The 18,403-nt window shown below is 41.6% G+C and overlaps 1 protein-coding gene across 1 annotated transcript in view; it reads left to right on the top strand.

Moving 5' to 3' along the window:
* ADCY8 (adenylate cyclase 8) overlaps nt 1-18,403 on the top strand; it is a 187,119-nt gene that overhangs the window by 98,016 nt on the left and 70,700 nt on the right. The window contains exons 5-6 of the mRNA XM_030553838.1: nt 5,709-5,836; nt 16,163-16,321. Coding sequence (XP_030409698.1) covers nt 5,709-5,836; nt 16,163-16,321 — 287 coding nt within the window. The remainder of the gene's footprint in view (nt 1-5,708; nt 5,837-16,162; nt 16,322-18,403) is intronic.

The following is an 18,403-nucleotide window of genomic DNA, read 5'->3' as shown; positions in this document are numbered from 1 at the left end:
ATGAAGTCTAGCTTGAAATAATTGTGAAAAGTGAATGTTTGGTTAGTTGATAGTGAACATTTTGGGCTCCTTTGAAAAGTGGATGGAATGATTAATTTGCTGCAGCTGGAACTCTGATAAGCTGGGTTTATTTTACAAAATGTGATCAGTCTTTTTTTTGTTTGTTTCCTTAGAATCTCTGCCTGAGGAGACAAGAAATGTTAATGAAGTTTCTGTTTGTGTGTTTCAGTGGTTTGATATTTGAGCAACTCATTTCTTCAGCTCTATTTTATGCCAGTTTGCTTTGCTTTCTTTCCAGTCACTGCTGGTGTTTTTAATAAGCCAAAGCATAAATCATTCACATGCTATTCTGTTATAATCAGCTCATATGTTCACGGTAGCACTGCAAATTCCCTTTTGCTCTGGGTTAAGGTGCTTTGGATTGGGGAAAAAACTCCCTATTAACTGCTAAGGATCTCTGATAGAACTGTTATTGCTGATCATCTTGGGCATGATCCTGCTCAATTTACTCAGGCAAAACTGCTTTTGACTTCAGTTGAAGTCTTGCTTGCACGAGGATGGCAGGATCAGGCCCCTAAACACTGTCATTCAGATCAGATGAGAAACTGTGATTTAGAGGGCAAGGAAGCTTTCTAGTATCTGTGAGACAATTTGACACTAATTGGAACCAACAGAAAATAATGCTCATCACAGGGGGCTGAGAGATACTAATGCGTATTTTTGAGCAGTGTTGCCTGTCATTCACAAGCAAAAGGAGAATTTCTGGGGTTCTGGGAGGGAAGTGGAATAGGAAGATAACACAAGGAACAGAAGAGGATGAATGAGGCATCATCAAAGAGCAGAATAGCAATTGCTGGTTTGAAATATTGCTCTAACCAGTTCATCCTTCTTTTTTAAAAGCATTTTGATTATTTTGCAGTTGAGTAATTTTTTTCTGCATGATGTTGGATTTCCCTTTACATAAGCTTGCAGCTTTTTAATCATCTATTGTAATCAAGCTAGTATACAGCAATAGGCTTGAACACTAAAGGCAGGGTAGGTTATTCCTCTTTGTTGTTTTCTTTGACTGAGAGATGTGCTGGGCAAAAGGCATCAGTAAGTTGAGTTCAAATTTACAGTCACACTACTGCTGCGTTGCACTGCTCCAGTGGCACAGAACAGCCATAAACAGGGGCGGCTCCAGGCCCCAGCACGCCAAGCGCATGCTTGGGGCAGCAAGCCACAGGGGGCGCTCTGCCAGTTGCCGCAAGGGCTGCAGGCAGGCTGCCTTCGGCAGCTTGCCTGTGGAGCGTCTGCTGGGCGCAGCTTCAGCGGACCTCCTGCAGGCTGCGGAAGGTCTGCCGAAGCCGCAGGACCAGCAGACCCTCCGCAGGCAAGCCGCCGAAGGCAGCCTGCCAGCCGTACTTGGGATGGCAAAATGGCTAGAGCCTCCCCTGGCCATAAACCAATAAATCCGACCCATGGTCCCTCCCCAACCTAAATTTTAGATGTTACTCAATGAGTGGAGGAAATAAATGGTAGGAGGAATTGGTGAGGGCAGCACAGTGACTGTTACTCAGCTCACGCACACACTGACAGTGAGCCTGTCACAATGATTCAGTTCAGGGTTTGTTTTATAAAACAAAAACAAGGCAGGTAAGGTCTTGAATATTTTTGACTCCTTGTGGCCATCACAGAAGAAATACATTTCTAAGAGAGATTTAAAAAGAGTGGATGCTTGCTCGGTAAAACAAACTAGAGGTGGCATGCTGCAGGGGGCGGCATCTATCTAGCAAGTGTCTCGCTGAAAATATGTCATCGGTCTCACACATATATTCATACTTATATGCAACAAACCCTGATTAGCATGTGACAGGTAAGGATGTGTATTTCTTATCATATGTCTACATTACTTTTCTTTTTGGCAACAATTTGCTTTTTTTTTTTTTTAAACAGATGGTCAACATGCAAGGGGAAATTCTAGACCCATTAGAATCTATGGAAGTTTTGCCATTGACATCAAGTAAGCCAGGATTTCACCCACTGTTTTTAATGAGGCACCAAGATCCAAACCACTGAGATTGTTTCAGTTTTGCATGAGATTTTAGTGGAGCTCAGATTAGATATTTGGTTAATGACGAATAAGTGTTATAGGGAACAGGCTGATATTTCAAGAATAACCAAACATATTAGAGACACATACAAGCTTATCACTGGAAGGATTTTTCCCTAAAGGATAGCAAGCTATACATAATAAGAGTTACTCTTTCAGAAACTCTTTTGCTACCTGGAAGTTGACCAGTTTTTGTTAGAATGGCGAATCATCAACTGATACATTTTGTAATTGTCCCAGGTGGAAAGGAAACTGTTCAAGAATCCATTACCTTCTTCCAGTGGTCTCCTATCAGTATAATATTACACAATGTTTATTATAGTATGTCAACATAAAAGCAAAATATAATGTATCTGAAATCAATGGGACTATTTGAGAAGCAGTGCAGCTTATATGGATATAGGTATCAGGATCTGTCCTTTAGTAATTATAAAGTGCCTAGAACCACACAGAAGGAAGGTGCCACAGAAACTCTTTAAGATAAGAGTTCTGGTATCACTAATCAACTCCCACTGATGTAAAATTGTTTGACTTGGAGTCACATGTCTGAGCAGAATTCAACCTTAGTACCTCTGTGTTAGGAATGATGGTGTCCAATCCAATCAGAAAAGATAAGCCTTTAGCCCTATCTGGAATTACTAGTAGTTCAATAGTGTGCATGCGTGTGTGTAAGGGAGGAAAGGAGCAGATATAATGTTTACAGTTTTAGAAGCTTTACTTCATTTTAACATCCCTTGTTACATTCCGAAAGCAATGCATGGCACTGCAAGGGCCTGATCCTGTATTCATTCTGAAATCCACCCCGTGCAGAGGATCAGCCCAAGGCCTATGCCCTACTCAAGTCCTACAGAGGACTTCGGTAACACTTATGTGGTGCATAAGCTTATTCTGGCTTCTACACTCAGGGGTGGATTTCACCTCCGCATACTCAGAGGGTCCATTGACTTCACTGGGAGCTTTGGTCCCAGGTGATACTATAATTAGGTCACTTTCACCACTTACATATTTTAAAAGAATATTCCAAGGCTGTTTTGCCCACTCTGATTCTGTAGTAATATAAATGATAGCATAGAGTCCTCGTCAGTTTGCCAGTAACCAATTCCAGAGGCATGGCAGGCAGTGGCAGTTGCTGTTGTATGGCACCTGCTGTCATCATGTTCCCGGTGTTATTAGTGCACCTCTGTGCTCTCACTCCAGTTCTTTTGATTGAAGTACAGCTTACATGGGACGTTGCTTGGGACAGCAACTAGAAAAGGGATACATATTATAGATAAAGGAGACCAAATTTTATAGTTAATACAAGAGCTTAAGAAATCTCTACGCTGCTTCCCTTCTTTACTGCAAGGGTTTCCTGCTACCATACAAACATACGCTCACCTGGTGTTAGAGTGCACTTATTTTTTAAACTACTTTTCATCATGAAAAGTCTCGGTCAGCTGTAGAAAATCCACATTTATACCCCTGAACCCTGTAATTCCAATTACAGTACATTGACTCTCAACCATAGACCACAATCCAACAAAGCACATAAGCATATGCTTACAATTGAATACGATCTTAAGTGCTTTGATGGGTTGGGGATTTAGTAAAAATGAATTTTATTTCATCAACTACAGTGGAGAGTGGAACCCATGAATACTTGGTTGTTTCTGAGAGCTGTTTCACTAGAAAAGGATATGCCAAAGTAATGGTCTAAAAACAGGATAATATGGTGTTTCCGTCCATTACTATAGAGTCCAGTAGTATCTTTATATATGATGAAATACTATATTTTCCCTTGAAGTTGAAGAACATTTCTAGTTGGATGGTGTGCAAATAAATATGTACTGTATCTGTGACCAATGACATCTGTTCTTTTATTTTATTTTGGAGTATAGGCCTCATCCAAAGCCCATTGAAATCAATGGGAGTCTGCTGACTTCAATGGGTATTGGATCAAGCTCTGGGAATGTCTGCAATTGTATTGGAAGCAAAAACTTTTTAAAATAAGAGTTGGGAAATGCTCCGGGGGATAAGAATCAAAAGGTCTTGCTGTTCTGTATTTTCTTGCCTTGCGGATTTGAATGAAGAGATAACAGAACAAAGAAATCCAAACCAAAATAAATAACTCTTTAAATCTAACTCATAGACTCATAGACTCATAGGTCAGAAGGGACCAATCTGATCATCTAGTCTGACCTCCTGCACAAGGCAGGCCACAGAACCCCACCCATCTAATTTTATAATAACCCCTATCCCAGGACCGAGTTATTGAAATCCTCAAAATTGGTTTGAAGACCTCAAGCTGCAGAGAAACCACCAGCAAGCGACCCGTGCCCCACGCTGCAGGGGAAGGCGAAAAACCTCCAGGGCCCCTGCCAATCCGCCGTGGAGGAAAATTCCTTCCCGACCCCAAATATGGCGATCAGCTAAACCCTGAGCATGTGGGCAAGAGTCACCAGCCAGCACCCAAGAAGGAATTCTCTGCAGTAACTCAGTTCCCATGCCATCCAACATCTCCCCGCAGACCATTGAGCAGACCTATCTGGTGGTAATCCAAGATCAATTGCCTTAACTATTTAAGCTTGTATTTTTCACTTTAACAAAAATCTTGGAGGGAAGGTATAACTGGTCCTCCTTGGTCCTGCTTCTCTCTCTGTCGACAGACTACGCAGAGACCCTTGTGCTGGTCCAACACCTTATGCAGTTTATTCATAAAGGAGTCCCTCCATCTTCACAAAATACATAATACTTTTAACAAGTAGAGGAGAGCAATCTCTCTCTCCCTCCTACTTTTTACTTACTTCCTGTGCCTATTTGTGGGCTCTGTCTAATGGCTTAATCAGCCTTTCGGCCCTGCCCCACCCACATATTAGGCATGCTTCTGCTTAGTAAACTCCAATCTGCTTTGCCTGATTGGAGCAGCAGTGAACAGAGTGCTGACTCAGGCTTTCATACCTAGCACTCAGTCACAGAGGGGTAGAGGTGCTCCAAAACATTGCCTGTGGCATTTGTTCAGTAATTACTTCATAAGAAACCAAGAAACGGTTTTCTTAATACAATTATATGTAATGAACAACATTTAATTGCTGGATATATTCTCTAATTTGTTTGTAAGGGACAGAAGTAGAGGAGGAAAACCATAGGAATTCCTTCCTACTACATTGTTTATTCCCTGTTCCCAATGTTCAATAACTTCCCGGACAGGGAATGTGTTGTTCCTCTTTGTGGGCCTGATCCATGCCCAGTGAAGTCAGTCAAAGGGCATGCTATGGTGTGGATCAATCCCTATATATTTCTGTGATTTCCTAAATGTGAGACTCTAATTAACCCACTGTGCAGCTTCTGGGACCTTTGCTTAGCTTCTAACCCAACCCTGCTAAGAACTTCACGCACCTGCAATAAGAACTTCAAACACACACAAAAAATAAGTAATTATATATAATGGAAGTATAAAGGCACTAATTTTCAAAATCAGGACAAATCAAGATAGTATTAGTGACACACATACACAAACGGAGTATAGTGAAAACCTTTTACATTTCCTTCCAATTTTTTTTCACTGCCACATCCATACTTGTGTTGCAAATACAAACCCATTACTGCAAATCTTTCTGTTTTGATACATTTAATTTAGGAACATCATTGCCTTAGAATTAAGATCCTGGGGGACTGTTACTACTGTGTCTCTGGGCTCCCGGAACCTCGCCAAGACCACGCACACTGTTGTGTTGAAATGGGACTCAGCATGATCAAAACTATCAGGTAATTCTTTTCTTTGTTATCCTCTTTTGGTGGTGTTGCTACTGTCCCATGGTCTGTTATGTAAGCATTTTTATTGCTAAATAGAGTAAATCTTCAAATATTGTCTTGATGGCACTTTGGCTTCAGAGATGGATTATCGACTTACTGGAGCAAGACAGAGAATTTTATTATCTGTGAAGCAGCGCCAGGTCCACATTTATAGAACCTGAATACATTTAAGTAAAATACTATGATTTAGAACCTATAACATAATATCTATGATGATAGTAAGAAGGTGGAGGAGGAGACAATGGCCATTGTATTTCCACAGATTGAAATTTAGCAGTTATTCATTTTTACTGCTGCAATTTTTTTAAGATGAGGTTGCTTAGAATAAAACGAGGCTGGCTCATTTTCTGTAATCCCTTTGACAATCAAAAATCAGTAAATAGATAGCAGTGGCAATGGCTTTATCTGAATAATAGGTCAGAGATAAATTTATAAGTGGTATAAGATTCGCCAGGTAAATAGGCATTGCTTATTATGTTAAGGTTGCCCCTTAACTCCACAGGAGCTATGAAAGTTTTAGTTAAAGCGTGAACCAGTATGTAAATAGCTTTGTTTCTGATCTTGTAGAGTATTTAGAGGCAGTGGTGGCTCCAGGCACCAGCTCTCCAAGTGCATACCTGGGACGGCAAGCCACAGGGGGTGCCCTGTCGATCCCTGCGAGGGCAGCAGTCAGGCAGCCTTCGGCAGCGTTCCTGTGGGAGGCTGCTGGTCCCGCGGCTTCAGCGGTAATTCGGTGGCAGGTATGCCGAAGCCACAGGACTGACGGACCTCCTGCCGGCGCGCTGCCAAAGGCAGCCTGTCTGCCGTGCTTGGGGTGGCAAAAAAGCTAGAGCCGCCCCTGTTCAGAGGTGATCCAAGCCCATTGAGAGCCCTAAACAGGGAGCACCCCCACACACACACAGTATGTACTAATAATTAATAAGGGGCCCCATGAGCTGCTCAGGGCCCAAAGCAATTGCTTAGTCCACTTATGCCTAGCCCCCGTTCTGCATATTTTGATCAGATATGTGCACAGAAGCTATCAGGCTTCAGCAGCCCATTTATACTCAAGTATTTTGCCCTGCTAGTGCCCAATTTCCAGTGCTACAAAAGAAGCATTCTCAGCCTTTTTCACCCATCACCTCAAAACCACCCACTTTTTGGTCCAGTGCATCCTTCTCCCAATGCTCCTCCCGTTGTGGCCTTCCTTATCAAACCAGTGAGTCCCACATCAAACCTCCTCCCCTTATTACTGCTGTTTTCCTATCCAACCTCTTGTGTGTTCCATTTTCTGTTTTTTTCCCACCTTTCTACCTGCATCCCTTCCTAATCCTGGATGTGTCCCATGGAATTAGAGAGTTACTGTTGACTGCACTATACTACCGTGTCCTGAATTTAAGAGGAGCTTGAAGATAATTAATAAAAATGCAACTAACTAATGGACCTTGCTGTTACTGACCTCTCGGAAGGGAGGTGACAAAACTAACAGACCAAATATTGCGGAGTGTGGTGGGTATTTTGCTTCGAGTCCCACAACCAAAGTAAAGCACAAATCATAGAAATTATAGGTGGAAAAAGCTATCTATGGGCTTGTCTTCACTACTGGGGAGATCGACGCTGTTGCAATCAATACGGCAGGTGTCGAAATCAACAGCAGAGTGCTCTCCAGTTGACTCTGGTACTTCAGCTCCCAGAGAAGAGTAAGGGAAGTTGGCGGGAGAGCGTCTTCCATCGACGCAGCGCTGTGAAGACACAGGGGTAAGTCGACCTAAGGTACGTCGACTCCAGCTATGTTATTCATGTAGCTGGAGTAGCATAACTTAGGTCGACTTCCAGTAGTGAAGACAAGCCCTATGAGTAATATTAAATATTTCAGTTGTATATATAAGTATATGCAGTGTAGTAACCCACTAACCCCCTCTTTTTGTCCTACTACTGCCGAACTGTTAACCGGCCACTTTACCTTGAAAGATCCCTTACAATATGTGCTACCTACTTATGCTAAACAATCTGTTCCACCTTGCATTTTGCTGTGATGCTGGGAGTTCCTTTCCCAGACCTGAAGAAAAGCTGTGTGTAGATCAAAAACTTGTCCAATAAAAGAGGTTATCTCACCCACCTTGTCTCTCTTATAGAAATAAAGTTATTTGTACAAACTTGACAGCACACTCTATGCCAAGTCCTTCATAGGTCACTTTTCCTCTATGATTGTAAATTCCTTGGGGGCAGGGACCCATGTCTCATTATGTATTTGTGCAGCATTTAGCACATTGTGGCCACATTACTGATAAGGCTTTTTCATAGAGCCCAAACCAAAAGAGACCATTGTGATCATCTAGTCTGACCTCCTTTGTACCAGGCCATCGAACTTCCCCAAAATAATTTCTAGAGCATAACTTTTAGAAAAACATCCAATCTTGATGAAAAATCTTCAGTAATGAAGAATCCACCACAACCCTTGGTAAATTGTTCCAATTGTTAATTGTTTTCCCTGTTCAAAATTATGCCTTATTTCTAGTCTGAATTTGTCTATCTTCAACTTCCAGTCCCAGGATCATGCTGTACCTTTCTCTGGTAGATTGAAGAGCCCATATTAAATATTTGTTACCCATGTAGATATTTATAGATTGTAATGAAGTTACCCTGTAACCTTCTTTTTGTAAAGCTAAAAAGATTGAGCTCCTTGAGTCTATCCTATAAAGCATGTTTTCTAATCCTTCAATCATTCTTATCGTTCTTATGTGACCCCTCTGTAATTTATCAACAGCCTTCTTTAATTGTAGGCACCAGAACTGGACAGAGTATTCCAGGAACAGTCTCACCAGTGCCAAATACAGAGATGAAATAACCTTTCTGCTCTTACCCGAGATTCCCCTCTTTAGGCATCCCAAGATCACATTAACTCTTTTGGCCACAGCATCACACTGGGAGCTCATGTCCAGCTGATTATTCCCAGAACCCTCAAATCTTTTTCAGAGTCACTGCTTCCCAGGATCGAGTCATGCATCCTGTAAGTGTGGCCTACATTATTTGTTCCTAGATAGATGCATTCCCATTTAGCATATTGAAACACATATTGTTTGCTTGCACCCAGTATACCAAGTGATCCAGGTCACTCTGTAACAGTGACTTGTCCTCTTCATTATTTACCACTCCCGCAGCTGGTCTCTAGTCACTGTGATAATATATAGTTTATCATAGTTTTAATAAGTTTAATAGTAGTTAAATTCAGTTGGAGTTGTGAGTCTAAGTTCCTTAGGCACTTTTGACCATCTCAGTCCAAATTAACTGGCCAGACTCTCACAGGCTCCTTTAAAGATCCCAGCCTTAATCTCTGTATCTCAGTTCCCTACCTGTAAATGGGGGAAATGATCATTCTTCCTTTCTCCCACCCTTTTTTCTGTCTTGTCTATCTAGATTACAAAGCCTTCGGGGCAGGGGGATCTTACTATGTGCTTGTATAGTGCACAGTGGGACTTCAGTATCCCTGGGGCCTTCTGAGAGCTATCATCATCATCCTAGCAAGCGCTGCCTTTTATACGTTTGAGAGACAGCCTGGCATTACCTACAAAAATCTGTCATTCCAAACTGAAATCACTCTCATGGCTAGAATGGAAAAACTTGTGTGTGCTGAAGGCTTTTGAACTGACCCCTGCAGAGCTTAATATTGGCATGACAGGTCTGAACAAAATCCTGCCAGTGGTTCCATTTTGGAGGTTATGGGATGTCTTTTCTTTTCCTGAAGGCTTTGCAAAAGAAATATCTTCTATGCACAAAATATTTGGAGGACTCCATAGGAGATTAGATCAGGGGCACAGTTAGGCCAGTTAGCTCAATTCAAGGCTTTCTTGAAGGGTGGAAATATTTACATGGAAGTTCCAATAACCAGAATCGGACTGCTGGGCCGTGCTGCTTGTGCAGTTGTAAGTTTTGACCACTTCCCACGCAGCTCTATGGATATCCCTGAATTTAACAGAAGAAGAAGACAGAGCTGCTAAGGACCTAGCAAGAATAGAATCTACTGTTTCTGCATCCCTTTATTCTATTTTATGTTAGATCATTTGGATTATTATAACACAAATAAATTATAACAATGACAATTGGGTCTAAAGGCCAAAATAAGAAGAGGATCTTCTTGTGCCATGCGCTGTGCAAACACATGGTGAAAGACTTTCCCTGCCCCAGTGGTTTAAATAGACAAGATAGACAAAGGGTAGGGGAAAGGGATGGAACACACAAGCAGAGTGAACAGTGTGGTGGCTTCCAAATGCCATGTTCTCTTCTACTTGGGGCAAGGGTTGGTGGGTTTATTTTGTGATGGGGGGTTAATGATATGGGTGGAGTTAAGTTAGGAGAGGATTGGATAACTGAAAAGATGAAGGGAGGAAGGTGTGGGGGATAGATCTGGGAGATGAGGGCGGAAGGATGGAGTGGGAGCATGGAAGGCAAAGGAAGTGAGGCTGAGCTGAGGTAACCTTAAGAGTGGCGTCTGGAGGGAAAGTAGAGCAAAGAGACAATCAGCACAAGGCAGAGAATATCCAGAGTGAAAACTGAAGAAATGGCCTGAGGATGGTGAGACCAACACAGGAATATTGCATCCACTTCTGCAGCCCTCATTTTTTCAACGGATGTTGATTTGAGGGCTGGGAAAAAATGCCTTGCAGTGAGAGAAGAAAAAGACATAACAAGAACCAGTGACTGGAAGCTGAAGCCAGAAGAATTCAAATTAGAAATAAGGCACAAATATTTAACAGGGAGGTTGATTAACTATTGGAACAAACTCCCCATGGAAGTGGTGGATTCTTCATCTCTTGACACCCTCAGATAAAGACTGGATGACTTTCTGGGAGATATGCTTTGGCCAAACACAAGCTATTGGCCTCAATACAGGGCTAAGCGGGTGAAATGTAATGGCCTGTGATATACAGGATGGTACACACTAGATGGTCTCTTCTGGCCTTAAACTCTATGATAACATAAGTGGCCAACAGTCCGTGTTGAACTGGCTTCTGTGATTGCTCAGCTGGCTTGAATTTCTCTGGGCCTGGGGCTAACTCCTCCCTGGAATTTCTTTATTCCTGAGGCTTACTTCACTAGGAGAAGGGAGGTTGGGAGGCTGTGTCAGTTCTTCCATCAGAGGGATGGCGTCTCCCTGCACAGTAGTGGAAATCCAAACAAACCTTACCAACACACTTATTTTGCAGGTCAAGAAGTCTTGGATGGCTTAGTGTCTGGGATACCTGCCCACTAAAGTGCCACCTGAAAGAATATTTATTATGACTGAAGTAGTCTCACCACACAACTGAAACTCAACTCTGGAAACAGTATAACAGCTTGTCTTCATTATAAACCAGTCTATCTATGTGTAGTCTCTAATAGTAGTAACATTAATTCAAGAAAAAACAGCTACTATGCATGATCTCAGTAGCAGACGTGCCAAGTTTCCTGCTGTTTCCCAAGAAACAACTGCTTTTTGACCTGTTCTATTGGTCTGTTGGGAAACCTGACCCACCTACTCCTTATTCTGTTATATATGAATTCAGAGAGTGATTTACATATGGTAGAGAAAGTGCCCTGGCACTTAAATGTTCAAAAGTTGTTTTGAACTCCCTGACATAGCACAAGTGATTCAAAATTAGATGCCATTTCTAGTTGGCTTTGCTAATCATAGGGCTAGATCCTCAGCTGGTATAAAAATGATCATAGTTGCCATGAAAATAGGGAATGAGAAATGTGGACATCAGAACAAAACAAAAGATACACACAACTATTTGCTTAGAAGTCTAGGGCCAGGTCCTCAGGTGGTATAAATTCACATAGCTCCTGTTTTTGGTTTTATAGTTAAGACTACCCTAATTTAATTCTTAAATGGCCCCCTCTCCACCGATACCCACCCTCTTAAGACATGTTATGAAAAAATAATAAGAACGAAATTGGAAATATGGCATGGCAATGTAATTATTTGATGTAGTGTTATAGTGTAATTGGAAAATGGAAAGGCACAGACTTCTAATGTTTTGTGCTTGAATTTGTGGAAATGCATTACAAATGTATAATGTTTTTGTTGGAGAATACCGACACATAAACAGCAATGTATTCCATGACTTTATTGTAGTGTGTATTTCTACAATATCAGCTTATAGGCATTCAGTGCTGAGCATAGTATAAGAACCGCTACAGATAGTGATGTTACTTATATCAGCTCTAACAGTGTAATTCCAGAGTAAATCCATCCCTGAAGCTGCTCTAAATTATATAGGGCCCAGAGTGTCATTTTGCATTAGACAGCTACTTGACCCTGTGATAGTGCCATCTACAAAGTATTCTATCCTATGAGTGTTTGGGTCTTAGCCACATTTAGCATGCCATTCACTAGTTTAGTGCATCCTGCTATCTAACTTTTAAAATACAAATAATAGTAGTTTCCTTTCCAAACAAAACACAGTTCCCAGAATCACCCTGTATAGACGACATGCCCAGTTCAGTTTGCCCACTTCTATTTCATATTAATATGAGAAAAGCATGGCATTCTGAGAAAATTCCACAAATCAACAAGTCGGATAACAAAAGTTGTTTGTTTGTTTCATTGTTTGTTTGTGATTAGACCTTATTTAGCTTTAAATTAAAAGCAATTACTATTCCATTAGATATATAATTTTCACAATGTTAAGCTTACATAGATCATGGCTTTATTTTTTATCTAGCACCAATAGTACACTATATGCTTTACACCCAAGGTTTTCTTTGCCTGGGAGAGCTTACAAACGAAACTGCACTGATATCAGTTTCAAAGCATTTGGTATTCGGGTAGCAATAGAAAAGTATGACAATATATAAATGCATTCTTAAATCAGCAGTTAGGCAGATTTCTGACTTTCAGCTCAAATTCTTCATGCACAAAGAAGAGCCTTTTATTAACTGCTACAGAACCTAATTACTAGTCAGAGAATGCTGACCAGTAAGAAAACGTGAAGGTCCCATTGAAGTCGGTGGGAGTTTTGCCAAAATCAAACTGTCTCTGCAGAATTTTTTGATTTTGACATCTCGGGAAATTCCAATGAAAAATTGTTTCATTGGAATTTTTCCAAGCAGCTCTATCCATTATGTAATGCCTATCCATTGTCTTTTCCAAAGCTTAGGTCTGGCTGGTCAACAAAACTCTAATCACACAAATCCAGTCCCTTTCAATTGCAGGTATTCTCTTTCTTCTCCAATAACTCCATGATGTGTTCATAGCTTCGTTCACACAATGTGCTCTCCTTTCAGCCAGGACCCAGTTTCAGTGGCCAGTGGGCACTTCTCAAGTTAGAAAGCTTCTTTCTCTTTCCTCTCTCTGATGTTGACTGAAGAGGAGGGCTGGAAAGGAGTCCCATACATTTGAGAGATGCTGTAGATTGAAAGATCAAGGGCCAGGCCCTAACTCTGGACATGCCATGCTGAAATTTGCTCTGAATTCCCAGTCAATTACTGCTAGAGAAGAATAGGTTTTCCTTCCAGATGCCACTTTTGGCACTGGACTCCAAAAGGTGAAAATCCTAAAAATAAAATGTAAAAAATGACAAAATTGTGCAGAGCAAAATTCAGAATCACAAGATACAATAGTCCGAGAGCCACTGGCAAGTCATTTGCCACAATCGGTGTGTTTGAACGAAACACTGGTGGAGTATTGAAACCAGATGTGCTTCTTGTTTATAGAGAAACATGTTTTTGTTCAATACATTGGAGGAAATGTGCCAAAAAATAGTTTATCAATGTGTAAATCTCAGTCTACCCCTCTTGCCAAGGTCACTGAGACCTCCTGGTGTCTGGATCTGACGAGTAAGTGCTGGGCTAGCAGGATAACAGCTGCATAGGAACATATTATAGTCATCATTTTTCTCAGAAAATGTGCAGGAGAGGACAATAAAGGTGAATTGCTTTTTCTGTGAATCCTCTCATTTTTATATAATTTCTTTTCCTTTTTTAAACTTAATTTCACACACTACATTGATGTCCTTGTTGACAGTAATCAAAGACCAAGGATTGAATGGAAACTAGTGATTTATCCTTTTGTCCCTAGACATGATCTGTCTAGGTGAGATCTGAGTCTATGATGTGCAGCTTGGGAATTGTGAAATAGCTCTGTTTATTCTTTGTCTGTCCTAAGGTATGATCGTGCACCATTGTCATTGACTTCAGTGGTAGCAGAACTGGGACTTGTATAAAGAAATAGCAAATTTCAGCCTGCCATGCATTTTCTTTATTCTGAGACTGCCAGCAAGTATGTTAGTTAGTGCAAACAGTAGTGGGAGGGTTTTAAGGTAAAGTCAGAGTTCATTAATGGTGTCAGATTGAAAGCTCTGAAGACAATACTCTCTTTGTCCTCACAGTAGGTATTGCACAGGTGACTTTGTTGTGAGCTGCTCCACAGTGCCCAGCCAAAGTGCCTCAACTCTCACTTGGAAGGAAAACCTCTGGGGTGCAAAGTTAGTTTAGTGTCTCCATGTACACTGCATTGGAATCAGTCTGAAAGGAAGGTACTAATTTAGTGTAAGATCATTGTAAATCCAACTTTTGGCTCAGGTCTTCATCTAGTGGAGCTCCATTTACTTCAGTAGAGCTACATTGATTTAAACCATCTGATTATCAAGCACATAATTTCCTTTCTGAGACTGTCAACAAAATTGCCTAGTAATGTCAACTCTGAGGGTGATTTTTATAAAGTGGACTTTACCAAGATGCATACACACAACAGGGCAGAGCTGAGGGTAGTTTATGCAGGTTTCTAAATCTGAAACTATCTGTATCATGGGCAACCTGGAAGTGTCATGTCCCATGTCCCTTAGGAGATCTGCCAAAGTAAGCACCTCTCCTTGTGAACCTGGTATGTTGGGAAGTTGAGGAAGGCACTTTGCTCTTCCCTGAAGCCTGGCACATTTAAAACATATCAGAGTGCTTCTTTCTGCAAACCATACAAAGAGCAAAATAGTGCTCCCTAGTCCTATCACATTTCACAAAATAGTGCTCCCTAGTCCTATCACATTTCTGCCGGGGCGTTGGCATCTTTCCTACATAGCTAAGATAGTCATGCATGAATACATAATGCAACATCCATTAGCTGCATATTTTATGAGCTTCATGAAAAGCCCTGTGCAAAATGTACTCTGTGAGTGTGCAGGGTACAATTTTCAATTGGCCAAATCCTCACTAATTTTTACAAGCACACCCCAAGGGTTGGTCTATGCTTAAAATTTAAGTTGACGTAGCTATGGCACCCCGGGGTGTGAAAAATCCATGCTCCTGAGAACAATAGCTATGCTGTCCTAATTCCAAATGGAGACACAACTAGGTCAATGGAAGAATGCTTCCATTGGCATAGCTAGTGTTGCTCAGGTAGGTGGTGTTCCAACAACGATGGACAAACAAACCCCTTCCATCACTGTAGGCTGCATCTACACTATACGTTTATATTGTTAAAGCTAAGGCACCATGGCTGTGCTGCTATAGTCCCCATAGTGTAGACATGGCCCAAGATACTTCTCTTTAATAAGGCTTATTTCCATGACAGATTTTAGCTATGCAACCTTAGTCGTTTTGATTGCAGAGCCACTCAAAAAAGATCCCAAGAATTTTTGTTATGTATATTTTTTCAATCCTTTCCTATTCTAAGGAGCATTTTTGTCCAAACCCTCTAACAAATATTTTATCTTTGGGCAAAAACCAACCCTAGAAAATGTCAGCCAGAAAAGGGAGGTTTTGGAAAGTAATGAGTTACTCAGAATAGGAGGAGGGCGGAATGAGAACATTGTATATCTTAACTATAATAGTTTCTGTTGATGTGTTAAATATTCAGTTATGCTTTTATGGGAAAGGACTTAGTGGACCCTACAGTTGCTTCCATTTAAACATCTCTCTCTCTCTCTCTCTCTGTATATTTCTGCAAAATAGGAATAATATGTGTGACATCAAACCATGCATGCAATTAAGCACCTCTATGATAATCCAGCTTTCAGAACCATTTTATGACTGCACATACTCTGCCACCCAGAATGTTATCTCTTAATTGTATACGGCTATCAAGTATCCCAACATGTTAAATTGGTGTTTCATTTTATAGACTACATTTTTTAAACACGTAAAACCTCTGAATGATGTTAGTTCTGCAGCTGCCCTGTTATCTGGCAAGGCCTGCAGGACAGCTGTTATGGTGCAGTGAAGATGTGACTTTTCCACATGGATCATAGTTGCAGACTTCTATGGAGTTGATTGCATGAGCTGATCTTGTATTTCTTTGTGTATTTAACCCTTTAACAAAAACAGGTATGTTAGGTCAAGAACAAAGCATGACATTGACATGCGGATCGGAATACATTCTGGATCAGTGCTATGTGGGGTGCTGGGCCTACGGAAGTGGCAGTTTGATGTCTGGTCATGGGACGTGGATATTGCAAACAAACTGGAGTCAGGCGGCATTCCTGGGTAAGGCGGAGCATGATCCCATCAGCTGTATCATTTTTGTTTGCCTTTGACAAATTAACTTTCTTTCCAGTATTTAAATAGGTTTGATGCAATGTTTAAAGCATCCTTCTGGTGATATTTGTAAAATGACTCTTAGCAAAGGCTCGTCAGAAGATTGTCACAAAATACCCATATACCAACTCCTCCTCTTAGATAGCCATTAACTGCCCCAACGGACCCCCAGCAATCAGATCTTTCAGGAAAGTCGACGGAGCTCATTTCCATTGCTGTCTTGCCTGCCCTTCAGACCTGGGTGTTGTGAGTCTGGCTGTGGAAAAGGGAATGTTGCCCTCTGCAAATGGTCAGAGACAGTATTCAGCCAATAGCTATTTCTGAATGAAGCAGGGCTTACCCAGTCTGACTTCAGGCCCTGCTGCTCCCCCAGTTTCCTTCCTTTCCCCGTTAATCACACTTCATGCTGCAGCTGTTTTCTCAATCATTCTTATCTTTTAAGAGTCTAATTTATTAATGTAAGATACAAAACAACACAGATCTTACATCCAGCCTTCCTAGCTAGATCATAGCCCTTGGGGGCAGGATTCTTGGTCCCGGCCCTCACCGCAAGCTTACTCCCCTCACTCCAGCCTTCCTAGCTGATTCCTGATCTTTGAAGGCTTGCACCCAGGCCTCTAATGGGTCCCTATGGGGAGTGTCTGTGTGGAATACCCATCCTGCCCCTTTTAAACTCTCCTCTGAATGGTCTCTTATATTTTCTAGCAGACCTGGTTCTGAGTTCCCCCATCACATGCTCATTATACTAATTCCCTTTACCTGAAGAGATGTGTTAAACCTGCCACAGGAGAGGGTGAGGCCCAAACCCCTTAAAAGGCCAGCTCACCCTGTGATACTGTATCTGACACTGGATTCATGCAGATACCTTTGGTTCAAGATTCTTCCTTCTGAGTAGCATGCAGGCTTCACTCCTAAGTCCTTTGGTCCCAAATGCTGGTGTGAGGAACATGGGTGCAGTTTCCCATGATTTTACACACAATGTGGGAGCGTTGTTGCATCTTTCATAAGCTGCCAACCTAATTTCATGGAGTTTTGGAAAACGTACCCTGCAGGGATTGTTCATAACTAGCTTGATGCTCTGAGCTGCTAATCTGTGCTTTGTGACCTTTATGGGAGCAATTGTATATGTAGGGATATACTTACTGCCATCCATCTGCTTAGTGTTTCTTCATCTGAGATGTCTGCTTCACCCCAGGGTTGAAAAGTTATTTCTGCCTCAGATGACCTGCATCTCAACACATTTTGAGATGCACAATTGCTATCTTTGCTATGGTGAGTCAACCACTCTCAGTACCCTTTGCAGCCAGACCACTTACCATTTTGGAGATCTGTTAGGGTCAAGCAGTGGTGCCATGCTGGCCACAGAAATCCCCGTTTAAGCTCCAGTCCTGTTCCCATTGGTGTATCTGGCAAAAGTCCTATTTACTTCAATGATGCAGAGTCAGGACCTTGGAGCAGAGAAGCAACATCTGGGGAAGTTCTAGAACAAATGAAGTTTAGTGTGCCTGCCAGTTCTTGCCGTGGGAGTTGTGTTAGGCTGGTCTCGTCTTTGAGAGCCTTAGAACACCCCTTCAGCATAGATCTGCCTCAAGCAATACATGGAAAAGCCATGTGCCAGGTTCTAATAGAGATATTGCAGATACAGGACCTTTGCCCCCGTACTGACTGCAGAATAATTGTCTCTAAAGTCAGAGGGAAATGAGTCTTTTTACCAATCTGTAATTGCTTTCTAAATATTGTTTTGTAAAGAGCGGTTATGCTCAGAAAAATGACGACTCCTTTCCCAACATATATGATCTGTATGTACCTGAATCACACGTGCACACTAGAGTGACAAAACACATATTCATTAGTGTTACCCCCACAGAACCAATACAGATACAGAGGAACAAGCTGTGTCATATTCAGCCTTATCATCATTAGCAAAATGATCAAGCCAAGTTCTGCTTCCCAAATCTGTATTGTAGTGGTTTGAATTTCACCCCTTTGCTGAAAGTGCACAACACAAAGCCTGTGTACTAGACATAGGGC

Source organism: Gopherus evgoodei, chromosome 2 (assembly GCF_007399415.2).
Source record: "Gopherus evgoodei ecotype Sinaloan lineage chromosome 2, rGopEvg1_v1.p, whole genome shotgun sequence".
In the NCBI taxonomy this organism is placed as follows: domain Eukaryota; kingdom Metazoa; phylum Chordata; order Testudines; family Testudinidae; genus Gopherus; species Gopherus evgoodei.
The sequence above is the reverse complement of the archived record's forward strand: the minus strand, read 5'-3'. Positions and strand labels throughout refer to the sequence as shown.